This window comes from Alligator mississippiensis, chromosome 4 (assembly GCF_030867095.1).
Source record: "Alligator mississippiensis isolate rAllMis1 chromosome 4, rAllMis1, whole genome shotgun sequence".
NCBI classification, from domain to species: Eukaryota; Metazoa; Chordata; order Crocodylia; family Alligatoridae; genus Alligator; species Alligator mississippiensis.
Genome location: NC_081827.1, coordinates 165,661,367 through 165,688,657, shown reverse-complemented (window position 1 = coordinate 165,688,657; position 27,291 = coordinate 165,661,367). Strand labels below are relative to the sequence as shown.

General features: G+C 42.7%; 1 protein-coding gene across 5 annotated transcripts in view; it reads left to right on the top strand.

Moving 5' to 3' along the window:
- Positions 1–2,254: 2,254 nt before the first annotated feature.
- Positions 2,255–27,291, top strand: part of CDK12 (cyclin dependent kinase 12) — a 98,412-nt gene continuing 73,375 nt past the window's right edge. Inside the window, exons 1-8 of one of the 5 annotated variants that reach the window (XM_019482542.2) lie at positions 2,255–3,715; positions 9,299–10,183; positions 16,378–16,554; positions 19,492–19,631; positions 21,560–21,730; positions 23,450–23,639; positions 25,597–25,653; positions 26,241–26,342. In XM_019482542.2, coding sequence (XP_019338087.1) covers positions 2,655–3,715; positions 9,299–10,183; positions 16,378–16,554; positions 19,492–19,631; positions 21,560–21,730; positions 23,450–23,639; positions 25,597–25,653; positions 26,241–26,342 — 2,783 coding nt within the window. In that variant the 5' untranslated portion in view covers positions 2,255–2,654. The remainder of the gene's footprint in view (positions 3,716–9,298; positions 10,184–16,377; positions 16,555–19,491; positions 19,632–21,559; positions 21,731–23,449; positions 23,640–25,596; positions 25,654–26,240; positions 26,343–27,291) is intronic. The other 4 variants (XR_001372919.3, XM_014603621.3, XM_006274975.4 and 1 more) reach the window with 4 other exon arrangements.

Sequence of the window (27,291 nt, the reverse complement as noted above, 5' to 3'; positions counted from 1 at the left end):
TAGTTACTTTGAAATTAATAGAAACTGGAGATTAACCTCTTCCTCCTTTCCAGAGGTTATTAGAGTCTGTTACTTTAACTAAAACAAGCTATTCATCTGCAGGCTGGTGCCCAGTTCTAGTTCCAGTCGAGAACAGTGTTCCATTAACCAGATAATTAGACAGACAAGGAGACCAAAGAATAATAGGATCCAGTATTTGCTGAGGAAAGTGGTGGATTCATCTGAACTTCAAGTCTTGAAAGCAAGCTTGGATGTCTTTCTACAATAGCAAAATAAATCCAAAGATATTGGGAATTATGTGGGAATTTGAGAGTGTAATTTGATGGCCTGTCTTTCATCTTAAAAATCGTGGAGATGTGGAAGGACCATCGCTACTGAGTTAACTGCAGCCTCAGGAAGAGAAGGGAGGAGCATCTGTAAATCCACAAAATAGTTGTACTTTTGTCACCCTTTAACTTAAAAACAAAACTGATGAGATTTCATATGCTGAGTGTCAGCCTAAAGAGAATTTGTATGGCCTAGTGAATATAGACAACAGGGTTTGTAATGGAACACAGACCCACCATTATTATAGCGAGAGAGCTCAAAATGTCGATGTGACAAAATGGAAGCTGTAAATACACACATGCAAATAGAACAGACACCAATTAAAACCTGCAATTTTAGAGCTTTCTGGAACTTGCCTTCAAGTGATGTGACCCTCATAAAAATAAATCTACATTCTATAGTGACAGTTTCAAACCTAAATGGATATGCTGTTTGAGTCATTCCTGTATCATGCTGTTGTTATATTGAAAGCCTCAATACTTCAAGGAACAAGCATGGAAGTTTTAAAATAGGAATATTCACAGTTTTTCCATGTAGAAAAAGCTTGGGGGGAGGGTATTTATTCTCAGAGGGAGGAAAAAGCAATTTTTGTTGCTCTTTTCCTTTTCATATTTGCTTTGGAGTGTTTAAGGCTGGCATATAATGACATTATATTATACCACCCACTATACACCAGATCCTTTTACTTTCTGTTCTATTGTTGGGTAACATGTCACAAGGAGCCAATGATAATTTACCTGAGGAATGGCTAAGGGACATTTCCAGAAGTCTCCACTGATGTGATCTGCTTCACTTTTTGGCTAGCCTCAGGACCCATTTTTCAAAAAGCACCAAGGAACTGCAGTCCCTGTTTCCAAAAACTGCTGGACATGATTGTCCAAGTAGTAGTAACAACAACAATAAAAATAAATACTTGATTTTTCTCTGGAGGGTTAGGGCTATAGAATGAGGGTTCTGGATCATATGATTCTGTTTCCAGCTGTGAGGAAAGCTAGGGGTGATAGAACTCTGGGGGTCAGGGCGCTGGTGTCCTCTTTTCGGTTCTTAGAGACAAGTGGATGCAGCAAGGAAGAGCTATTAAAATCAGGAGTCTTGGTTTCTGGTTCCAGCTCTGAGCAGGGAATAGGATTTAAAGTATAAAGGTGGGGACTGGAAGCCAGAACTCTTGGATTTTATTTCCAACTCCAGAAAGGGGCAAGAAGTTAAGCTGGGACCAGGGAGCAGTGATCCCAATCCCCCTGTATAAGTAGACAGCTAGGTTTTGTACTTAGTGTGTGTTTAATGCAGCCTTTTATGGCTACTATTTGCAAGGCCCTTTGGCTTTCTTGGGGAGTTATGTGAATAGGTGTATGCATACACATGTCTACATGTATATATGTACCTACATATATGTGTATATGTATATATGTACACACATGAACATAAATGAACACAACCACCTGTGTTATGTTCATCTCCCTAAGCATGTACTTTGTGCATGTGGGGGGAGGGGGGGTATTTGTCTTCAGGAACGTGTCAGTAAAGTTTTGTTGAAGGGGGGGGCACCTGTGGTGCTTTGTCCGCTCACTTTCCTCCCAATAAAGTTTTGTTGGAAAGGCAACGCTGACAAGCGCGGGGGTTGGTCTGTTGGTTCGTCCCCCTCCCCCCCATGTGCCGCGTTACGACGGGGCTCAATAAAGTTTTGTTGAAGGGCCTCGCGGCGTGCTCTCGCGAGGTTTCCGTCGGGGCCTGAAGGAGGAGGGAGAAGCGTCGGGGAAATCTCGCGAGGTTTGGCCGGCGGAGAAGGGCTTCCCTCCCGCGAGAGGACGCGAGCCGTCGCGAGAGTTGGTGGCTACCCCCTTGGAAGCGGTGCCGTTTCGCTTTGGGAAGTGAGCGGAGGGGGGGCGGTCCCGGGCGCGGGGCAGACAAAGGGGCGCGAGGCGGGCGCGGCCGGGCCGGGGGAAGGGGCCGGCTCCTCGGCGTCCGCAGCCGCTCGGGGCCTGGGCCTAGGGGCCGCCTCGAGGCCTGGGGACGCCGCGCGGGCCGAGCCCAGGGCGGCCTCGGCCCGGGGTGGGGACGCGGGCCCGGGGCAGCTCCCGGCTCCTCCAGCCTCGTGCTGCGGGGTCGGAGCGTGTCCAGCCCGGGACCCGGTCCCCAGAGCGCCCCCCATGTAGTAAGGCGAGGCGCGGGGCCAGGGGCAGGCAGGGCGTGAGGGGGCAGCCACTGTGAATGGTGGGCGGAGGGGAGAGGGGCACGGGCAGGGGAGAGCAGCCTTGCCCTGGGGTGTGACTGGTTTTGGGGCTTTGGAGGATTCCTCCCTCCCCTCTTTGGAGCACAGTGGAGGAGGAATGCCCAACCCAGAGAGACATGGGGGCAAGAAGGATGGGTGCGGAGGGGGGTCCTCGCAGCATGCAGCTGGCAGCGGCAGCTCAAACAGCAAGGAGAGGCACCGGCTGGCCACCAAGCACAAGAGGCACAAGTCCAGGCACTCCAAAGACTCGCCGCTGGCGGCCCAAGAGACGACGGCACCGCTCGGTGCAATGATCAAGCCGCTGGTGGAGTACGACGACATCAGCTCGGACTCGGATACCTTCTCGGATGATATGGCCCTCAAACTGGAAAGGAGGGAGAATGATGAGAAGAAAGGGGGTTCGGACAGGAGCGACAGGCTGCACAAGCACCGGCATCACCAGCACAAACGTATTCGTGAGCTGATGAAGAGCAAGCAGGCAGAAAAGGAGAAGAAACTGGAAAAGAACCAGGAGGCATCTGGCAGGTTGGCGTCCATCAAGGACAGGGTGGCTGGGACCTCCAAGAGACTCAATGAGGAGAATGAGGAGCATCCTAAGTCACAGTCCTCAAAGAGCAGTGGCAAAGAGTCCCGCTCGGCCAAAGTGCACAAGGAGAAGTCCCGGAAGGAGCGGGAACTCAAGTCTGGCCACAAAGACCGAAGTAAAAGCCATCGGAAAAGGGAGGCTCCAAAGAGCTACAAATCTGCTGACAGTCCAAAGCGGAAATCGAGGAGCCCCCATAGGAAATGGTCTGACAGCCCTAAACTGGATGACAGCCCCTCGGGAGCATCCTACATCCAGGAGTATGACTTCAGCCCCCCACGCTCGCACACGTCTAGCAACTATGACTCTTACAAGAAGAGCCCTGGCGGCTCATCAAGGAGGCAGTCGGTCAGCCCACCCTACAAGGAACCTGCAGCCTACCAGTCTAACACTCGCTCTCCAAGCCCTTACAGCCGGAGGCAGAGGTCTGTCAGCCCATACAACAGAAGGCGCTCTTCAAGTTACGAGAGGGGAAGTGGGTCGTACAGTGGGAGGTCACCCAGCCCATATGCCCGACGACGCTCAAGCAGCCCTTTTGTTGTGAAGCGGTCAGTGAGTCGAAGTCCAGTACCCAGGTGCGTAACCTCTGCTTTGTTTTCATGGGGGTTGGTGGGGTAGGAAAGAAAAGGGATTTGGACAAAATGGCTCTGGTGCGTGCCATTCACCCTTTCAGTCAGTCGGGGCCAACAACAGCCACTCTGATCCCTTTTCCCTGCCTGATCTGATATTCTGCCTTCTGCTCCCTGCCAGAATTGCTGCTCTGCTTTTTTCTGCTCCTGTAATCTGTCTTGTGCCACACACAGCAGAGACTGCCTGTGTAGGACTTGTGGCATATGTGCTGCAAGTTGGCCAGCCCTGGTCTAGATCTTCCATCCAAACCTGGTTCAGGTCATTGGTATCCATATATTGTTACATTGGGTGCCTATTCAGAGGCATAGGTTTGAGGGGTGAGTCAGTTTGAGGTTTGAGTTTGGTGGGTGTTCATACAACACCTACCACCATAATTGGCACTCATCATCCTTCGTGTTGGCAATCTTGGCAGAGAGACCAAGGACTGAATAAGCTATTAGGATTGAATTGCACTCCCCTCTAGAGGTTGCCTCTGTAGGAAAGGAGCAAGACTTTGTGGGGAAGCTTGCACGGCTTAGAGATATGTGGAAGAATGAAGGATTTCAATTCATAGTGGTAAAAATCCAACCTCTCTCACTAGTACTATATTTACTTAAACAACAAATAAGCCTCTCTAGTTCTGGAAACCTTGATCAGAATTCTTGCACCCAGGAAACAAATGTTTCCAGAAGGGTTGTATTAATCTAAATATTTCTTCCTTTCTCTCAACTATTTTTCATAGCTGGCCACTATTTAAATATGATTTTCTTAAATTCTGCTCGGTTCTGGATCCCTTGCTTCCTTGTCTTTAAATAGCTCATCAGGACTTTCTAGAAGGGAACTTGGGTAACATTCTCATTTTCAAATGGCTATATATAGAGTTATACAATTTGATGGGTAACTTTGACATTGTAAAATGGCTTTACTTGATCATTTTGTGTAGTCATGTTTGCTAGTAATGTTGCGCTTTATTTCAGATGAGCGTTTATAAAAACCACAAATACAGATTTATGCACAGTTTAACACAGATTCTTTTCCTAGCTTAAAGGTCATTCACAAGCAAACTTCCAGGTGCCAGCACCTTGTGGAACTTTGGTTATAGCTCCATGGTAATTAAGATCTAAACTTGAATGTAGCAAGTCCTCTTGGTAAACTTTTAAAACATTATGCATAGTGTTTTCTGCCTTGCTTCCAGCCCCTATTATCTGACTGATAGGGGCTGACCATGCCCATCTTTATTTATGTGTCTAGTAATTATTCATGTGAGTAGTTCCTAACATCACATACATTGCTCTCAAAATTGGGGATTAACCTCTCCAGAGAAGTCAGAAGGTAAGAGCATTGCTTTCTGTCTTCATATCTAAAGATCAGTGTGTTGTAACATGTCAAGGCTGCTTTCATGAAAAAACCTAATAGGAACAGCATAGTTAACTTTTTTTCCCTCCATGTATCTGGACAAGGTGAATGCTGGGTGAAAGCATAGAAACACGATGGACTTCAGTGAGCTACACTGAGAAAAAAAGTTTCCGTTGCGTTAGCTATCTTAGTGTAAAATCTTAGTGGAGATTTTTTTTTTACAACAAACCAACAACAAAAAAAACAACCCCCCAAAAACCCCTTCGGTTGTAGCAAGGACACTGCACAGACAGATTTTTGTACTTACATTTCTGAAAGAAACACATGCCTCTTCCACTCTGCTTGGAATCCTTTCTAGCTGGTTGCTGTGGTATTTGTAGGCTCTACAGGTGTCCGTATCTACCCCTCCTTGACCAATAGGAGGGTTATTACTAGATTAGAGTGTAGTAGAGCAATTCAGTGAAATTCTTAAGGCTTTTGTGGGGAAAGACCAACCTTTGTTTGCCCCCCCCCCCCCCCCCCCCCCCCCCCCAATCTTCTTCCCCCAAACCCACAACCGCTTGTATATATGCTAGTCACTCCTGACTTGAGAAATCAGGTTCATTTTTTCCTAACTTGCCTGCGGAAATAACTTTCAGTGTGCTTCCATGAACTTGCATTGCCATGTGGGAAAGTTTCAAGGGCACCTTTGGGGTACAGCAGTTGGCTAGCTAGACAGACCAAAGAAGATTCCAAAGGTTACAGTTTGTTTACACTCTGTTTCTTTGAATTCTTTGAATCTGTGTGTCAAATGGATAACCTACCACAGCCCCTCCCCTTCTCTAAATCTAACATGTAGCTGTTATATGGTGTACTGTTTTTAACAAGTATTGGTTGCTCTAAACATCACAAAGAGAGAAATAAGATACTAGCTAAGCATATAAAAATCCTTTAAAAATAACCACCTCAAAATATAATATTATGCTTAAAAGACCAAAGGAAAATTAGCAGGTTATATATTTTTTTTTTTCTTATGTTAGACATTTAACAGGTTCAGTTTTCAGTGTTGGTTATTCCTTCCCCAAACTTGCATTCCCTGCAGTGAAGATAGTTCAGGATAAGTTCCCCCTCTAAGGAGGCCTGAGTCTTTCTTGTGGCCTTTTAGCTTTTTTCATTGGCAGAAAACTACTTCTTCCTACATTCCAAGTCTCCCTTCACCCCAATCCCCAAATTGCAGCACAAAATGGAAGCCAACAAACTAAAGAAATGTGCCTTGCTAATGAAGAAAACATACTGTTGTTAATATTTCCTGTGACCCCTCAAACTAATTTCAGTTTAGGAGGGAATGTAGATTCTTTTATCAGGGGGGGAAAGTAAGAAATGCGGTGACCTGTGTTCTTTGTAGAACTTAAGGAACTATACCCTTGCAGCTAGAGCTGGAAGAAAGCATTTTAGTAATTGTGATTTGAGGTGGACTGCACACTACTAAACATTGGTGTGAGACACTGAATTGGGTATAATCATTAGGAGGCCACAGAGTGCAGCATACTGCCACAGTTTAGAGTTGTCAAAAGGTCACAAATTGTGATGAGATGGTCACTGTTCCTCATTTGAATCAGTTTCCTAATGATTAGAACAGAGACTAGGAATCCAGACTCACAGGGCCTAGTTCTACCTTTGCCACTACCTTCCTGAGTGACATGGGCAAGTCATTTCACTAGTGTACTTCTGACTTTCCAGCTTCCAAATGAGGCAACAATGCCTCACAATCTCACCTATGAGATGTCTGTCCTCTGAGATCCCCAAAGCAATTATGAAAGTGTGGAGCTACAGGTTTTTTGTGTTTTGTTGTGTATTCAGTATTGACTCTGAGAGCCCTGTTGCTAACAACTGTTAGCAATGGCCAGTTTCCTGGAACAAATAAGACACAAGATTTCTAATTTTCCTTTCTCCAAAGGTTTCTGAGTTGGCACAACTTTGCAGCAGATAAATTAATCTGCTGCAATGGTCCTTTGGATTTCTTCAGTGAGCCATCTCCACTGACTCCTCTGTCTAAATTCTCTGGTTTGACAGCTAGCATTTTATATTTCCAGTTTCTTGCATTAGAAATACATTAGAAAGAACCTTGAAAGTTTGTAAGATTGTCCATTTCTCTCTCTTTTTAAGTAGTGCAAAGTTTGCCGTCTCTAGTACGGTGTTTGACTTCAGGGATGCTCCGCATGGATAAAACTCAATACCCTGTCAGCCAGAGGTAAAGATATTCAGTAAACATTCCAGACTGGGGAAGGCCTCACAAATTGTTTGTGTGCATTTCCTTCTCAAGGCATCTTTTTAAGGCAGCTAGCAGTGACGGAAGCTAATATTATATGTTAAGAGCAATTTCTTCATTGATAGTATGAATTGGTTGTAGCTGCATTTGGTTCCATTTTTAGAGTTAAGTTATCCCTCACGTTCTTAAAAGTTCAGTTAGGAAAATTCCACAAGTGTCATCTATAGGTTCAATGAAAACATGATATTGGCTTTTTCAACTATGGCTTTGCAGTGAGATGCAGAAGGTGAAGACCTGTTCAAATGGTGAAATCTGTGCATATAGTTGAGACAGTAAAACTTATTACCCAGAGTCCCCTGAAGAGGACATATGAGCATAATGCCAGCTTGATTCTAAACAAAATTAGCATAAATACTGAAGATGGGCTGAAATCATTCTTAACTTCTTTTACATTGATATGATTATTAATAGGCCCCAACGATAGGGTCCACTTCTAATCCCAGTGTCCTTTGCCCACTGGATTCATAAGCATTGTGGCGTTTAGTGGAAAATGTTACAAGAGGTCATTTTCTTCCTCCAGTTAGTTGTTTGTTTTTTTTTTCCCCCTTGGGGGTGTTTTTTTGTTTTTTTAATAGAATCTTATAAAGATATAGCTACTTCAAAAACATTCTCCTTTGTAGGCATACTAGTCTTGTACTACAACTCAGGGTTAAAACTATATCTAAAACTGGTTGTGAAATATTTGCGAGCATGTGTTCTTTGTGCATTGTGGAAAGGGAGTGTTTCTTGACCTTGTCCTAAAATAATGCACTCTTTTCTTTGAAGATTAGGGAATTGAGCTGGAATAAATCACAGGTTAAAAGCCAGGTTTGAGCATGGGTTTAGCTACGCTTTGTATAGGGCCTGCTTTTAAAGTGCTGTTTCACTCTCTCAGTAACGTGACTTTTAGGATCTATTAAATCCACCATATATATAATATTTCATTGCATAATGCACACACTCATGGTTTCCAGGATCATGGTTTTTCTTGAAGAGAAGGAAACGTCATTTATATGTCAAAATCTTTTTCATCTGCAAATTGGAAATGCCTTTGGTCTCTTTGGTCTTTCAAAATCAATCTCTATCCCTGTTCTCCAGTTAGCTCAGAGGAATTGTAGACTTATGTCCACTCCAAGTTCCCCTCCCATTCACTTCCTATGAAGTAATTTTCTACCTTGCTTCGGACTTGTATTACAATTTAGCCTTTCTGATTTATTCTTGTATCTTTCCACATATAATAAACTGAAATCCACTTATGAACTCAGATTTGGAGAATCTCTGAACATGACTAAGGTCTGTGGTTGGTTTTCTTGACTCTCAACATGCAGGTTGCAATTCTGGTAATAGTGAAACCTCAGTGGGTAATGAGGATGGGGTCGGTGGGGAGGAAGAGAGGATGGGGAGGAATTGGTTTACCAAGGAAAATGTTGCGTTGTAGTACCTCTGATCAGCCTGACAAAGTTGTATAAAACATTTCACAAGCAGCAGTCATATCTTATTGTACTTCTGTATTACTGTACAGAACTGCTGTGAAAGATTTCTAAAGTATCATCTCATCCTCTTGTTTGAAGTCCTCGTTAAAGTGCTGAGCACCTGTTATCTCTTCTTTAATTTAGGGTTTTCTAGTCATCTTGCATTTCTGTTTGAATTGTTTAATATATAAGCAGCAGGATCCTTAACCTTGCAAGCTCCCTAGATGTTGACAAATATTAGATGTTTCAAGTCTCAATCCAAATTGGTGCTGTTAAATTTCCCTGAAAAGGCTTTGGGTCCTGTTTAAAAGTTTAGTCAATAAGCTGTGAATGCTCTTGTCTCTAAAGAGAACTGTTGATTTTTGGTTAATTTCCATAATGAACCAAGTATGTATGGGCTGTGCTGCATTTAATTTGTTCTGCTTTCTCTGCAGGAAGTCTGTGAAGTCCCGAAGTCGAAGTCCTGCATATTCAAGGCACACGTCATCTCACAGTAAAAAGCAGAGATCTGGTTCACGCAGTCGCCATTCCAGCATATCGCCTGCTAGACTACCGTTGAACTCTAGTCTGGGCGCAGAGCTCAGCAGGAAGAAAAAGGAGCGAGCTGCTGCAGCAGCAGCAGCAGCAAAGGTAGATGGGAAGGAGGCAAAGGGCTCACCTGTCTTCATGTCTAGAAAAGAAAACAGCTCATCTGAGGTAAAGGAGCTGGGGATGGAGCCAAAAAAGGTAACCAAAATAATTAAATCGGAGAAGTCGTCCTCAGATACAGAACTGGTTAACTTGATACATGTGAATGCAGAGACTAAAACGTCAGTAGAGACAAAAATCAAGGCAGAAGAGAACTCTGAGAGGAAGCATCCCCCTTCAGTTAAAGATTCAAAAACAATGGGGAAAAAAGATTTGAAGCCAGTAGTAGTGAAAGAGGAGATCATGACTCCAAAAGAGACTGAGCCAACAGAAAAGGAAAACCCATCCTTGCTGCCCTCCATCAAATCGCCTCAACCTCCTCCTCTACCGACAACCACCCCGCCACCTCAGACTCCACCATTGCCCCCTTTGCCTCCATCACCTGCTGTTCCACCTATGCCACCCTCACAGGTGACTCCTGTTCAGGTCCTTACATCAGTCCCAGCCTCTTTGCCATCTTTGTCCCACCCACGGACATCTGCTTTATCCACTCAGGCCAACTCTCAGCCCTCTGTCCAGGTCTCCATGAAAACACAAGTGTCTGTAACAGCTGCTATCCCACACATGAAGACTTCAACGCTGCCTCCACTCCCGCTCCCTCCCATTTTAGTTGGGGAAGATGACTTAGATAGGTAAGGTCATGCAAAAAATTGTGTTTAGCATTAATTTAAACTTGTAGACTGACATTAACTGAGAAGAACTTTTATTTTTAGCTTGATGATTCCTAGCTTACTCTGTCTGTGTTGCCTAGAAAGCATCTACCCATACACTTAGGTCTGTTGATAACTGTACCATCTTGCTTGGTACAGATTATCAGAGTAACCCAGTGGAACAGATTATCCAGAGAGGTGGTGGAAGCACCATCCTTTGAGGTTTTCAAAACCCAGCTAGACAAAGCTTTGGCTGGGATGATTTAGTTGGGGATGGTCCTGCTTTGGGGAGGAGGTTGGACTAGATGATCTCCCCTGAGGTCCCTTCCAACCCTAACTTAGTATGATTCTACGAATCTTCATGTTTGCAATCAAATGAATTGTCTCGTGTTCACCCATGTTGTCTTGTTCTCTCCTAGAGTAACTATGTTGAGGGTTTATGATTCTGCACTAAAATTTTATATACAATTTCAGTTGAGAAGAGAAGTTTGGAGGCTTGTAAAATAACAGTTTAAAAAAATGTTGCTCTTACTATTGGTCCTTTAGGTCACGCCCTTGCATGTTGTTCCATCTGGAAGGACTGCTATTTAATGGTAATGTAGCTCCATTTGCATCCCTCTGCATTGTAGCAACCTGCAAGAGTGGATCTTGGGTTACTATAACACAGCTTTTTCAAGCACAGTTTTAAAACCAATAGGAAACTTCATATCAGCAGTTCAAGACACTGACACAAAATAGGGGCAATCCAAAGCAAGTCCTTGGTACACATGGATCTTTTCTACCTAAGAAAATTACACTGGTGTATAATAAGCAGTTTTTTTCTTAAGTTGGCTGCTAGCTGACTCAGACTAAACTAAGTGCTGTGTAAAAGCTAGGCATTTTAAACTAAAGCTAGGTTGTTTCAACTAAAGTGTGCCCACATAGGAGGTTTGTATTGACCTAACTAAATAGATTTAAGTACCAGCTAAAATTTTCTCATGTCAAAAAGGCCTTGGGTAAAATGGGATTTTTGACCATAAATAACAGATGTGTAGGCAGAGGATGGTTAGGAGTGAATAAATCATGGATAGCATTGGTGGATTTAATGGTTATATTTCTGCAATGCACCTTGTGGTTCTATGTACAATATGTCCTTTACATATGCTGGATATTTATTAGGGGGGCACTGATACAGAATTTTGGGGCATATCAGCTTATACCAATCAGATTTCTGATAGCTGCCCGGCAGCTTGAAGAGCTGCATGCAGCTGGTAAGTCTGGTGGGAGGGAAGGGGCATGGTGGGGAGGGCAGATCAAGCCCCCTGTGTTGAGGAAGGAGTGGGACTGGGGCTGGGGCAAGTACTGCCCAGCTGGGGTGGGGCAGGCACAGGACAGGGGAGGGCAGCTCCTGCTGCTGCACGTCACTTGTGTGGGTGCCATTGGTCTGGCAGCTCATCTGGCACTTGCCCGCTTATCCAGCGGCTCCCGCTGCTCCTCCGGGAGAGGAGGACATGGGAGGTGAAGGAGGGTGTGCCCCTGGATCTGTGTGTGGGCAGGGCAGAGCAGAGCGGGCTCTTTCCGGTGGGGTGGGGCTGCGCTCGGGGCAGGTGGCAGCAGCACTGGGAGGAGACTACAGTAGGGGGCTACAGTCACCTCAGAATTTGCCATAGCATTCCCCCTCCTCCCAGCACCACTGCTGCCTGCCCTGTGCACAGACCCGCCCCACTGGGAAGAGCTTAGTGCAGCCCGGGCCCCAGCCTGCCCTGTGCAGATCTGGGGGCATGTGCCTCCCCTCTCCATGCCCTCACAGACAAGCAGCAGCAGGAGCCGCTGGACAAGCCACTAGACCGGTGGCTCCCACACAAGCAGCACGCAGTAGTGGGAGATGCACCCCCCAGAAGAGCCACTGCTCCATCCCGCCCCGCCCTGGCTGGGCAGCACTTGCCCCAGCCCTACTCCTCCCATGCTGTGGGGCCCTTGATCTGCCCTTCCCTTCTCCCCTTCCCTTCCATCACATCAGACTTACCAGCTGCATGCAGCTCTCCAAGCTGCCAGGCTGTGCTTCTCACTGCCTACGTGCTGCGCTGCAGCTGCACTTATGCACAGGCCATTTATCAGCCAAATTATTGGCCATATCAGGCCAATTTCCGATACAGACAGTTTTCTTTATATTGGTGCCGACTCGATATTGGACCGATGTATCAGTGCACCTCTATTTGTGCTGCTACATCATTTTAACTACACAGGGTGGGGGGATCCTTTGCCTTTCAACTCTGAGCAGAACACCCAGACTCGGTCATTTCCCAAATGATTATAACGCTGACTACTGCACCAGTAATTTGTCAAGTCTAAACTAATTAGCCAATTTCCCAGGTGACCATAAATGCACACTTTTTATGCTGACCGAATTGGTCTGTATTCATACAGATAAAGTAAGTGTATTCCCCTTAAATTAAGAGAGCCTTTTCTTTTGTAGTGACTCAATGGATTATTGATGTTATCTAGCTCAGTGAATGATTGATTCCCCATTAGAACTTTGCTAATTTTAATTTTATTAATCTGGTTACTCTGTAGGTGACTCACAAAAAAAGTTTAGTTTCTCCTCACTTCTCAGTAAACATGAACTGTACTGGCATATTCTGTTCTCAAACTTAATACTTTTATATAAAAGCAAAATATTTCCTAAAATATTCTGCTTTGATTGCTACTTAGATGAGCAAAATACTTTTTTTTTTTTTTTAATTAGTTCACCTAATTTCCATTGTACCATCCAGGCATTAGCAAAATACTTCTGCGATTGGTGTAAATATAAAGTTAGACCTGTGTATGTTCAGGTTGTCTTTCATAAACCGTACTTAGTTTAAGATTTGTTGTGTGCATGTCTATTTCGGTTCTTTTAGTGTTGGCAAGTGGAAAGAGTAGCCTTAATGTAGTGCATAGACTTGTGCTTGTGTTGGAAAAACAAGGTCACCCATACAGTAAATTACCTATCAAGTCAGTTCTCTTGTTAAAACAGCCTTACAAAGTATTATATAACTTATACATTTGTCCAGCTCACAGCATGCCTGTGATGATACAATATTAATGTTTTACTTGTGTCCAGATAAATAGCTGAATAACTTTTTTTCCCCTAAGGTTGACTTTCAGCTTTGTATAGTCTTCATTTTACTTTGTCCATCATTGTGTATTTCTGGAGCTATTCAAATTAATGACAAAATATATTTCTGTTCAGACTTTGATAAATGCATTCTCAAACCCTCTCAAAAAAGGGAGAAGAAAGATCCTATTTTATTAGGTTGACCAGGTATCGCACTATCAAAATTTCCTGACCAATGGGAAAGATCGCACAGATTCTCACAGCATTTTATACCAGCACCAAATGAGTCCCCCATTGAACAGAACGTTGACAGAGAAGTGTGGGCCAAGCTGAACAGATTGAGATCTGGATTCAGATACTTCAAAAAAAAAACCAAACACTTGACAAGATGAACTTCTTGGACAGCCCTCTATGTGAATGCGGTGTCCAACAAATAACACAGCACTTAATCAAAAGCTGCAATCTTTACAAATGCCCAGATTGGGCAGATGGAATCCATACATTGAGCAATAATACCAGACAGTGGCTTATGGATTTTGAAGTTGATCTCTGATGCCATATGAAAAGTTGACCAGGTGTTGACACACTGACGGTGCATAAAACATTACTTTCAATTAAGTAACTTTTTCTTACTTGTGGGTAAGATTTAAATAGATTGCTTAATTTTGTTCCAGTATATGAAAGGAATACTTTCCCTCCCTGTGATTGAAGGCTATAGCAAGTATGACATTTGAAACCTATTCTGATATGCTGAAGAAAAGCCTTTTTCTTCATGCTTGCCTAAATTAAAAAAAGAAGACACAAACAACTGTTATGGTTTCTTCTGTAACTTTCCTAAGTATTCACCTTTAAAGCTGAAGTACAGTATGAAACTTTTCATTCTGTAGGCAGAGAATTAAAAGGCAGTGAAAAGAAAGGGTATAGATTGGAATGTTTTGTTCATCATGCGAGTTTGGTGGCTGACACACAACTCTTAGGAATTTTGGGAGACAGCTGTGGGTTCCCCCAGTACTTAAAATATAGTACTAATAAATTCTCAAAACAGTGAAACAGGTGCATCTCCTTAAAAATAAGATGCCCCTTGTGGGGGGGTTATCTTGTTTTTTTTGTTTTGAAGCTGTGTAGTTTACAAAGTTTTCTACTTCCACCTCAGCACAAGAACATTGCATAGCAGTATGGTGTTTCTTTAGGATAAAAGGAATGCCTTTGCAAAAGGTCTGACTGCCCTTGCTTTAATTAAATTTATATTGATAACCTAGGAGTACTCATGTTGATATGCATACTACTCAGCAGCCTTTAACTCCCATGTAGATAACAACTGACATCAGCCAGCAGACAGTAGCAATGGATAAATTTGTCTCCAAATCATACTTGGGGATATGCTTTCATCCTTCCCTCAAATCTCTCATAAAGAAATGGCTGTATTTTGGAAGAGACTCCAATTTAGGTTATTTTGGACTGAGATATAAGGAATAAGTTTGAACGGTTCATAATGTTAAGTATCTAAACAAATTCTCTCCCAGCAAAAGTAGGTGAAACTCTAAGTCAGAGAACAGCTGGCTCTTACAGCATTTTAAACTGTGTAGACACTGGTTCTGAGTAAACAACAAAAATGTTCCTCAGACATCTTGTTTTAAATATTTAGTAAGTTTCTTAAGTATCCTCACCCCACATTTGGGAGCTCAGACTAGCATTTAGATTCTGAAATACTGTTTTGGGGCTTTTCTTATCAACCTTAACAATTACTATTTTTTTGTGTTGCTGTAATGACAAAAATGAGGACCATGTTGCTCTCTCCCAAAGTCAGTTGAAAGCTTGTAGTTGACTTTAGCGGAGGTGGGATGAAGCCCAGAGACCTTTCTCTCATGCTTATTATAAGCTATGAGAATAACAATGGTTTTAGTGATGCCTGTCAGTAAAGATTTTCCCCTCTTCACTCCTCCAGTGCTGAGAGAAGCAGGGCTTTGGTTGGTTAACGGCACCTGTGTGATGACTTCTGTAGCAGTGAAATGAAAATTTTCTTATTGCCCATTCCTTTAGTGAAACTGTCAGAACTTTGGTTCCATACAGGAATGTATGGCCTTGCAACTAAACAAACCTGTATCTAGCGTTTGTATACTGTTGTGACGCACTCTATTTCGTAACTGGGTTTCAGGGCGATTAGGAAGTTACTAGGCAGTAAGAAGGTCAAGAAAATGGCCTGCTTCCATCGTTTTCCCTGTCTTGACTTTTTTGTGCTAATGATCAAGAATAAGACCTGATGCCATGAAATCCTCTTGCCTAGCTCCCCAGAAAGAAAGGAATCTTGAAGATATATTTATTAGAAGACAGTTTTTCCCTTTTCTGTGCAGATGTAGATTTTTATAGAGGCCAGTATTATAAATAATGGTGTCTTGCATACTGCTATTCAGTTTAACTTATTTTTCAGGAATTCTTCCTGGCACGCAGCATGTGCACACTTAAAAATAAATTAGGTTCTGGGTGTATGGCTCCTGCTAGTCTCAAACTTCTTGGTTCTGGTGATGGAATAAAAGAAGAAAAGAACATTTGGTCCACTTGCAACATGCAGAAGTTACTGTCCCCATATTTCTGTCCTTACTGATGAGTTTAAAAGCAGCGTAGTGGAGAGATGTTAAATATTGGTTACATGTTGTAGATATGCAGTGCTCATTCATAGATCATGCCTATGATTAAATTTTTAACAAGGGCTGGAGAGGAAGGGTAGAAATTGGCAAACGAATAGCAGGTTTTATCCTAAACTTACTGCATTTTATATCATTTTAAAAAACTGGTATACCAGTGAATAGAGAAAATGTTACTTGCAAAGAGCTACTGGTCATTTTGAAGATTGCTTATGTTGAAAAGCAACATAGTTTTGAAATATAATATTTTTGTAAAAATCTAAGGATTAAGTCCTGTATTTTTAAATCTGGAGGTTTTGAGCTTAATCCCTACCCCCACCACCTCCCATATTCATGTTTGAGCCTTTAAACTTTAGGCACTTAAACATTACACTTCTGGCCTCTAATCCTTTTGTTCTTTAATGTAAGCCGAAGGTTGAGCTTCACTTCTTATTAACTTGTAATTTTCTGGAGTTTAGTCCCAAGGAGATTGTTCCTCCAAAACCTGTGAAGAGAGAGAGAGAGCAGAGACCTCGGCACTTACTCACTGACCTCCCGCTCCCTCCAGAGCTTCTTGGAGGGGATCCATCACCCCCAGAGTCTCCAGAGCCAAAGGCAGCCACACCACCTCAACTACCATTCAAAAAGAGACCAAAGTAAGGGTCTTTATTTATTTTTCTCCACATGGATTGCCTTCCCAAAACTGTTGTCTTGTGATGATGATGGTTTTGCATTTGTATACCATCTTGCATTTAGAAGAAAATTGAAGTCGTTTACAGTATATCCTAAATTGTATGTGGAAATTGTTATAGCCACCACCAAAGTGAAATCACCTTTGTAGTTAAATCTGGCAACTGTTTTAATAGTTTTCAGCAACCTAAACATTTGTAATGCTTTTGATGACACTGCAGAGGGTAATTTAAGAAAGCAATAATGCAGCTACACAGATTGGAATATGGGCATGACACTGCAGTTAATGCTACTATGTCTGCATAAAGTACTCTGGGATTCTTGATGAGAATAAGTGTTCATGATCCTAGTTGTATGTAACTTTCAGAGGAATGTTATTTTCTGCAGCTGAGGTTACTTCATTCCAGACGGATCTGTTTTATTGGAAATTGTTTGATTTAAGACTAACAGAATTTTGCCCACTGTAATCGTAGAAAATTGCAATGGGAAGTGAAACCCAGATTGTTCTTGGCTTCTTCTCTTTCCTGTATCTACTGTTTGTGCTCCTGTTTCACATCCGCACCATTGAAATTTTAGGGCCATTTTAAATGTTGAGCGTTGGTTGTAGGGCTGCACCAAAAGAGATTTTTGGGGCCAAATAACAATAGTCGATTTTTAAGGAGGCATATTGGCTGATACCAATCTGATGTCCAATATGCAGCCCAGCAGCTTGAAGAGCAGTGTCCAGCTGGTAAGTATGTGGTGGAAGGGGGCAGGGAAGGGAAGGAGCATGGGTGGGGCAGATCAAGGCCCCTGGTGTAAGGGAGGGAGTGGGGCTGGGGCAGGAGCAGACATCGCCCAGCTGGGGCCGGGCAGGGCGTGGGTTGGAGCCACGGCTCATCTAGGGGGCATGGGGAAGGGGGAAGGCCGCTTCTGCTGCTGCATGCACCCTGGAGGGGATGTGCCCCCAGATTTGTGCAAAGCGGGGTGGGCTGCAGCTGGGGCTGCATCAGGCTCTTCCTGCCAGGGGCTGGGCTGGGCTAGGCTGGGCTGCACTCAGGGTGGGTGGCAGCAGCACTGGGAATGGGTTATGGGAGGGGCTGCAGCCAGCTCAAAATTCACCGTAGCCCCCCCAACTCTCTTCCCAGCTCCACAGCCACCTGTCCTGAGTGCAGCCCCAGCACACAGTGAGAGCCCATCCTTGCCCCGCTTTGCCCAGATCCAGAGGCATGTGCCCCTCCATGGTGCGTGCAGTGGGAGCTGCTCTTTCCCTCCCCATCCCTCCCTGCCGAACTGCAGCTCTTTCCCATGCCAGCCCCACTCCCTCCCTTTCTGTGGGGGCCTTGATCTGCCCCACCTTGACACCACTTTCCTCCCCCCTCCCCTTCCACCACAACAGACTTACCAGCTGAATGTAGCTCTCCAAACTGCTGGGCTGTGCTTACCGCTTACGTGCTGCATTGCAGCTGTGCATATGCACAGGGCATTTATCAGCCACATTATTAGCCACATCAGGCAAAAAAAAGCAGATTTTGATACAGTCAATTTTCTTTATATCGGTGCTAAGTCAATATTGGACCATTGTATTGGTGCACCTCTAGTTGGTTGTCACATGCTGGAGAATAGAGTACTTTCCCCATGCATGTGAAAAGAACCAAACCAGAGAAACTAAAATCAGGGAGAACAAGAGGGGGCACAAAGTGGGATGTGTGTATCACACCCTAAATTGGGCCTGTCATTCAGACATGACAACAACACTTTGACAGGTCCTGTTGTCCTGTTACATGATCCTTTATTGTGTGTGTAAAAAATCACTGGAGTGTGCCATGTTTGACTCAAACCCTGTCTGTTTTGGAAATTCCTCTCAACATTTTATTTAGCCTTTGCCTTGAAAACAGCACTTCACCTGAATTGGGAAAGGGCTTCTTGTCTTGAGATCAAAGCAACCCAATAGGAAGGAACCACATACACACTACTCGGTGTCTAGAAAACTGTTATACAGGAAATGATAGCATGTCTTTACCTGGGGCATTGTTAAAAAGTGATGGTCCTTTCCACTCCCTTGATGTACTTTCAACTTCCCTTCTGGAATTATGAATTAATCAAGAAAATAAACTTTCTTAGTGTCACACACATTTCCTTTTCTTGCACAAGGAGGAGGTAAGAAAATAATGATCATGTGTCCTGTATTCAGATAGAAGTCTCCAAATGCTTTTCACCAGCTAAAAATATCAAAGAATTATGTTACAGGAAAGATGAGTTTGGCTTCTTTTCAAACCACTCTCAGGTGAAAAGAAGCATAACAATATCTTTATCAGAGATCTGTCTATCTGTCTTCATGCTTAAGGCAGGGATAAATTGATTAGTATGAGCTCTAGGCAAACTGGACAGTGGTGAATCACACTGAAAACCTTTTGGTAGGGTGTGAATTTGATATGTTATAACCCTTGATTGCTTTTTAGGTCTGTTGCTGTACATGGGAGAAATAAAGGGTGCAACTGAATTAATACAGTTAAGGATAATGCTTTTTGGGCTTCTATAGTGTGTAGATGTCTGCTTTCATTGCAGGGATTGATGCTTTGGTGCTGTGGGTGTCTTAATCTCTGGCTTCAGGTTTGGTTGTCGGGGGCGTCATATGGCTTCTCTGTGTGGGGGGTGTAGGACTGTGTAGTATAATTTAAATGCCATGGGTGTAAGATTTCACAAAGCCATTCCTAACTGGAACTGGTTATGGAAGCTACAGTGAAATTAGCCCCTCTTTCAGAGTACTGACAAACCTCATTTAAAACAGGTTGAAAATTATGAGTACAGTAGTTTGGCGTTTTAAAATAAAGATGCTTGTGGTAGTTTAAACTTTGTGGTCTTTCCCAGTTATGGACATTTTAGTTTTAAAATTCTAAACCTTTCAATTTTCTCTTTCTCAGAATTTGCTGTCCTCGTTATGGTGAGAGGAGGCAGACTGAAAGTGACTGGGGCAAGCGTTGTGTGGATAAATTTGATATTATTGGGATTATTGGAGAAGGAACATATGGGCAAGTGTACAAAGCCAAGGACAAAGATACAGGTAAAGGTGGCGACTTTAAAAATTTGTTTTGGATCTATTGCAGTAAGTGAGCATAATGTATAGCTAGCTATTGAGAGCAGTACCACTAAAGACAGTAATGTCTCTAGGAGCCTAAAGAAGTTAGGTTCTGAAACCACAAATGAAGGGATCCAAGCAAAGGAGTTCAAACGAAGCCATGTCCAACCTGTTCTAAATTCATTGTTTTCTGCCTGGCAATTGTAGCATCTTTGGTTTTTGGGATGCCCTCTTTCTGTGTTCAATAAATGAAGTTTTGATAATCCTGAATAATTTGCACATGATATTTGCTTCCTACTCGGCAAGTTTTAGTAGAAGATGGTGTTGTGTACAGTAATATTTCATGTCACTGCTACTTTTTACATTATAGCTACAGGACACTTATCGTGATTTGTGAGGTATCAGAAATAATTAATTAAAAGAACGAATTATAATGTGATTGCATGAACAAACCTCTCATGACGTGAGGTGCTTTGTAGTGTGTTGACCCTGTGGCTAGTAATGGCCATCATATCTCCCAAGGAGTGCAGTTTACATCTCAAGGATCAGTCATCCAAGGATCTCAATATCCTTTACAATACTGATTTTCACAGCTCCAATTTGTTTGAAGGCAGGATCTCCCATTTAACAGATTAAGAAACAGAGGCCTGTAGTTTGAAATGTCTTTTGGAAAGTAATGGTAAATCATCAACAGTGAGAGTAGAAACCAGTGCCTCTGACTCCTTATGACTACCATATTTACCTGAATCCAAGACTACTTCAAATTTAAGAAACCCCCAATAATTAGATTCTGTATACTAAAAAATTATAAATTTTCTTCAAATTTTCTAGATTTGGAATCTAATTATTGGAGGATCATCTTAAATTTGTCTTGATTTGTGTCCCCCACTGCTTCAGTGGGAAAGCAGCGGTGGGGGTGTTGTTTAGGTGGCCCTCTTGCCCCCTGCCCTACCTCTTCCCCTCAACCTCTACTTAACACCTCTCTTGTGGATCCATCCCTCTCCTTTCCTTCCCCTGCCCCCACCCTCCACTGTCCAGTATGTCTTGGATTGGATTGGTGCTCACTCCTACCCTGGGGGTCTTCAAAAGGAGGCTAGATAATCACCTAGCTGGGGTCATTTGACCCCAGCATTCTTTCTTGTCCATGGTAGAGGGTTGAACTTGATGATCTGCTCAGGTCCCTTCTGGCTATACCAGCTATGAAGCTATGGCTCCAGCTTCATTCCTTCCTGGGGTAGGGAGCATGTGGAAGTGAAACCCCTGTTCAACCATGAAGCAGTGTACTGGGGCCAGAGTTGTGCTGCTGCTGATTTGGCTGTGGGCAGGGAACAGAGTTTCTATGTGCTTGCCCTTGGAATGAATGGAGCCAGAGCTGTATGTGATATTAACTATGGGGGGGGCAGGTTGCTTCTGTGGCTCTTGCCCCAATCAGGCCTCTGGGCCTGAGTCAGAGCTGCAGCAGCTGCCTCTTCCCCCTCCCTACCTCCCGACTGTTTATTCCAATCCAAGATGAGGGGTTCTTTTTCCCCTGTACTGAATGGGGTGGGGGTGGGGTGGATACCTTGTCTTGGAGTCCAGTAAATACAGTGATTCCTAACAGCAGACTAGACTTCCTTTCATTGAGTGGGGTTTTTTTCAGGCTGAATTAGTGAAATAGCATTCCTATGCTCAAAGCTCCAAGATGGAGATAAAATAGTGCAATGTAACACTTTTTTGAAATATGCTTTAGAACATTGATTTAAAATATAAACTAAGCAATTGGAACCTAGTCTGCGCTAATGCCACAAATCAAAACTGAATGAGTGTTTTCCATTAAGAAAATGAACAATAACCAAGAAGGTTGGAGAAGAGTGGTAAGACAGTGTGTCATTTACTTTATCTACAGTAGCTTTGACACTGACTTGTTCCAACAGGTGAGCTGGTTGCTCTAAAGAAAGTGCGGCTGGACAACGAGAAAGAAGGCTTCCCTATCACAGCCATCCGTGAAATAAAAATTCTCCGACAGTTGATCCATCGCAGTGTTGTTAATATGAAGGAAATTGTTACAGACAAAGAAGATGCACTAGATTTCAAAAAGGACAAAGGTATTGTTAGTTGCAGAGTGACTGCATGTTTGGGGGGGGATAAAGTGGCCACTGTACAACATACTTTTGGCGTGATTTAGATAGATCCCTACTTAGTAGCATCTCCTTTCTTGCAAGCTTCAAGGGACTGAGAGCTGTTGTATCCATCAGAAGCTTTGCTGGAGTACCTATACTGACTGAATTATACTGGCAAAGCTGCCTTGTAGGGATATAGATTATACCAGTAGGGGAGTTTTGGTTGGTATACTCTGTCTCTGCTAGGAGGCCCTACCATTCTCTCACGTTGCTTGGGCGGGGGTGGGACAACCTTTTTGCCAGGTGTGCCACAAATTGAGCCCCATGGTCTCTCCAAGTGCCACTCCAATCCCCCTACTGTACTTGATCTGCTGCTCTTCTTTTTCCTCCTTGCCTGACCTGCTGCTATGCTAACTGTCTCCTCCTTCCCTGATCTCCCATGAACCACAGACAGAGGCTGCCCATGCCACTTATGGCACCCTTGCTGCAGGTTGACCACCATTCGTTTAGTGTTTGATTTGCACGCCCATTCCCATTCATAATTGACGTAGGAGTGTCGGGGAAAAAAAGTGTTTACCTAGTCTTGGATCAGTGCATTCGTCTACTACAGACTCTGGTATCAACTGATTAGACTATTCTGTTGATGCATCAAGGAAGAGACTCCAGCTTGTTCTCCCTGAGCTGCATCAGCTCTGTAGACCTAAGAGATTTTATAAGATCTTGAGTTTTTTTCCCTACTTTTTACTTCCATAAGCCCTACAAAACAAACAGAATGAACCAGAGTCTGTTCCTTTTTTGGGTATTTGTTGTACACCTTCAACAGAATTGTTGTTTAAGTCATAGTTGTGAACACTTGAGCAACCCTTTTCCTATTAAGAGAGGCTTTAAATTTGGGCTGCAGATCCTTTCATACTGGTCTTGACACAAGGGTTCATGTTGACATTACAGAACTGTCTTTTAGAAAAATTGTATTTGTTCACTAAGCACACTTGATGTGGATGTTACTGAGAGAGCCTTTGTAAGGGTATAAAGCATTTCTGAGAGGTTTTTGAGAGATCAGTCTTTAAAACTTAGTTAACCTTTGCTGTGGTTTTTTTTTCTCCCACGCCACCGCTTCTGACCCTGGTCAGTTCCCTTAATTTGCTGGATAATGTTAACTGTCTGAAGAACTACTTTATTTAACAGACGTGGAAGTTTTTTCTATGGTCTTTCACCTTGTAAGCTTGATGGTTTGTTTAAAGTGCTTACCTTTTTTAAGTTTTATTTTGGATAAACTCTTCAGCAGATTCAATTGTTGGACTGGTAGTTTACACCAATGCTTCTTCTGTCCTCTTATCTCTTGCTATAAATAGTGCACCTGAGAAGAAGAAACATTAATTTAAGCAATTAACATTAATTAATGCTGCATTAATTTATTTAAGCAATATTTTCAAAAGTAAGTCAGAAGTTTTGGATGCTTTGATTTTTGGGGACCCAGTGTGACATGCGATAGGGTCCTCTTCTTTTTTTTCTTTCTTTCACCATCTTCTGAAATTTAGGTTCTTCTAGGGTGCTCAGCTCAGCACATAATATCACAAATCACTTTTTAAAAAAAATCTTAGTCTGTTTCGTAAGTTATTCTACTAACTATAACCAAAAACATTGAAACATTTGAATCTGCTCTTTCGTTCCCAGTCTGATGTATGTTGTCTCTCTTTGTTTCAGGTGCCTTTTACCTTGTGTTTGAATACATGGACCATGATCTAATGGGGCTGCTAGAATCTGGCTTGGTACATTTCTCAGAGGACCATATCAAGTCTTTCATGAAACAGTTAATGGAGGGTCTGGATTATTGCCACAAAAAGAATTTTCTTCATAGAGACATTAAGTGCTCCAACATCTTATTAAACAACAGGTAACATGACATTGGGTACGGTACAGATTTTTTTCCAGATTTTTTTTTAACCAGATTCTTTTTTCCCCTATTCAAATTGGTTAATTTGAGCTGTGAAATTATAGAGCCCTCTTCTAAAACACAGTTAAGAGTAAGCTGTTCTAATCTGCTGTTGGAATTCTGTCTCCTGCGTATTTCTACTAGTAGCATGACAGATTATTCTAATTAAGCTGTTGCTCTTCTGGGTGTTGCCACTGCATTTTGAGTTCTGTTCGCAGCCAAAGGTGAATGAGCATAATAGCCTCCTGTTTAATCTCCTGTTGGAGGCGGACTTCCCACAAGAGACCCTTTGTTGGCAGATTCTACTGCTCATTATCTCTGCTTCTTTTTCATGTTAACCTAGGAACACTAAACTGTCTTGGTGCAGTTTTAGCTTTTAAAGTGTTTTAACAAAAACGTTGTTTGCCTACCCGCTTATTCATACAGGAAAGCTATTGCAAATTATGATAAATTTAAAGTGGAGTAACTATTCTGCTCTAGTATTTCCCCCATTCTTACTTTGCACTGAAAGTGACTTAATCAACAAAGTGTAGAATAAGAGTGCCCACCCAGAGAAAAAGAGCTATTTCTTCATGTAGACAAGCCCATATGTTGCTGCTTAGGGGATGTTTGGGTATGTTGAAGCAAACCTATGCATTTAAGCCTGCAAATAAAAAAGGAAGCCATGGAATAGATTGTTAATTAAGGGCATATTACAGAGTTAGACCTTGCTCTCAACCACCCGATGCACCAAAAAGTAAAAAATCCTGAACGGTGTGGTAGAGGTAAATGAGGTGCTTGCTTAGTGGTAGAACTCAGGGGAAGAATTCCTATTGCCATTGATATTAGTTCAAATCTTAGACATCCCAGAGGAAAAAAGTTACTGATCTATTTCAGCATGGTCTCCATTGTTTCCTTGGGCTTCAGGGAGTGTAAGGAAGAACTAAATATGTCTCTTCTAAGTCTCTAGTATTTCCTGATTTTTTTTTTTTTTTTGTTCCCATCTTCCCAACACTCTGCAGACACCATTCATTTGAGTTCTCACATAGTGGCTACGTCTCAGGTTTTTTGTTGTCAGACTTCAGTCCCTTTTGTAACCTTTACAGTCCAAGCCTCTAAACAATGCAATTGGTTCTCTTTCTTTCTGTTGATCTCTGTGGCTACTTACAGCAGATATGGGGGAAAAAAACCCGCAAAAATGGTGCTTTACTTTCAGCTCAGTACGCTTCCGCACCAAGCGCAGCACGTGCCCAGAAGAGGCATTGTGTCAGTATGACCTGGCTCGCCCAATATCTATATATAGACTGCAAGCTTCGGCAGGGCCTTTTGGTGCTTTTATCTAATAGCTGGTTGAATCAACTGTAGATAAAAGTGCCAAAAAGCTCCAGTGAAGTGCCTGATCTATAAAGATGCTGGGGAGCCAGATCAAACTAACATGCTTCCTCTTCTGGTAAAGTGCTAGATAGTTCAATTTTAGGGGTGGAGTAGAAGGCTTCAAATGAGTTCTTCCCATTTATCTCAGCTAGAGATTACTGTTGCTGTTTTGAGGCAATCTTTTATGGAGTAGGCTATAATTTGGTGACAGTTTGCTAATCATCTTTGGGACTCTGTCTGGATGCCAGTAAAGACTGACAAGATCTGTGAAAGTAATCCTGCAAGGAAATGCAGCCACATACCTTGGGACCTGTAGAATGATTTTGTGGAGCCACTGCCGGTTGGAAAGTCTTGTAGTAGAGATGAAATTGAATTACTATACATCTTCCTTCACCTGGAGAAGTAAATAGTATTCAATTTTAAGAAAAGAAAAAGGCAGGTGTAAACAATCCAGTCAGTAGCTAAACACTATTTGTCACTTATCTGTCCCATTACCTTATGTTAACTATTTTTTTGCTCTTTCTTAATTTAACTCATGTGGGTAGTTTATGCTTCTGTTTTCCAGTGGACAGATCAAACTTGCAGATTTCGGACTTGCCCGACTGTACAGCTCTGAAGAGAGGTGAGGCACTTGAACTGGGGAATTGCTAATGTGGAATGAGCCATGCTGATGCCCAGTAGTCAATCTGGGAACTTAGAAACCAGTTTTGTTCTAGAGTAAATGCATTTATACTCTGCAAGCATTTGGTGGGGGGGTGGAGGAACCCTTTCAAATGGTACTGACAGCTTCTTGTTTGTCAAACCCAGTAGATTTTACAGAAGTTTCACTTCTTTCACTCTGCCACTAATTTTACAGTACTTTTTTCCAATCATCATCCTCTGCCCCCAAAACTTTTGAGTAGGCCTGCTGTTAACAACACATCAGCAGTGTGGTGCTAGGTGAAGTAGGGTGCTAGGCACATGTAGGGACAGAGTTTTTGAATGCAGGCGTGTAGATTTTCCATCTCAAAAGCGGTTTGATTTATTAAATGAGCAGTCTGTCAAGAGCTCCCGCTGACTTACACAGGAGTTGTGGAAGTCCAATGGCTCTTAAAATCAGCCTGTTTTTATTTAGATGCCTGACTTCAGTCAGTGTTTTCAAATATATAGACTTTAAAGCATTTTGAGATTCACTGGGAGTAACTTAAATGTGCACATCTTGCCTTCCAGCCGTCCATATACAAATAAAGTCATTACATTATGGTATCGACCTCCAGAATTGCTGCTAGGTGAGGAGCGTTACACACCAGCCATAGATGTGTGGAGCTGTGGGTAAGCATCTTGCTTTATTCTTTTGCATTTCCTCGCAGCTTTGAGTATCAGAAAGAACTTTTCAGCCCCAGCTTGCATTCTAACAATGACCCCACAGAAAATACTTGACTTGTAACTGGTGCAGTAGCAACAATATCAAGTTGGATTTGCTTTCATTTCAGCAATGTTTAGGAAAATGAAAAAATGAAGAGAGGCAACTTATAAAATAGGGTTGATGAAATAAAGGGGGCTAACAGACATGGGGAGGAAGGGGGAGAGAAAAAAAACAAAACATGCTTTACCAGAAGCAGCAGCGTGTTACTGTGACCCAGCTCTGCAGCGTCTGTATAGTTTGGATGCATCAGGGGTTTTTGGCCCATTTATCTAATAGCTGATTCAATTAGCTATTAGATAAAAGTGCCAAACAAGCTCCACTAAAGCATCCAAATCTATACAGACTTTGGGAAAGCCAGGTGCAACTAATGCATTGCCTCATCTGGGCTTGTGTTGGTCACGGGAGCGCACCATGTTTAAAGTAAAGGACCTTTTTTGTTTTGTTTTGTTTCCCCCAAGCAGCCAGAGAGTTTATCATATCTAATCACTCAATTACACTTTTAAGACCAGGCTTTGTCTAAATGCATGCTGCAAATACCTTTCCAAAGAATTGCAAGTTTCCTGGGAATTATTTTAAAAAATAGATAACTGTACCTTCCCAGCACAGGATCTAATTTCTGGTTATCTAATTGTCTTATTATGTCTATTATGACAGGTAGGTTAAGAATACTGCCATTTCCATATGTAGGACACTTACTACTATAATTCCTTATTTTGTTTCCCCTGCCTGCATCACTTGTAGTTTTGGGCATGCCTGTTTAGAAAACTTCAGTTAAATTCCAGATCTAGTTTAATTCCAAATCTAGCGCTGTTAATACTCCAACAGGGTTGTGTAGGCTTTTTATAGCCTCTCTTG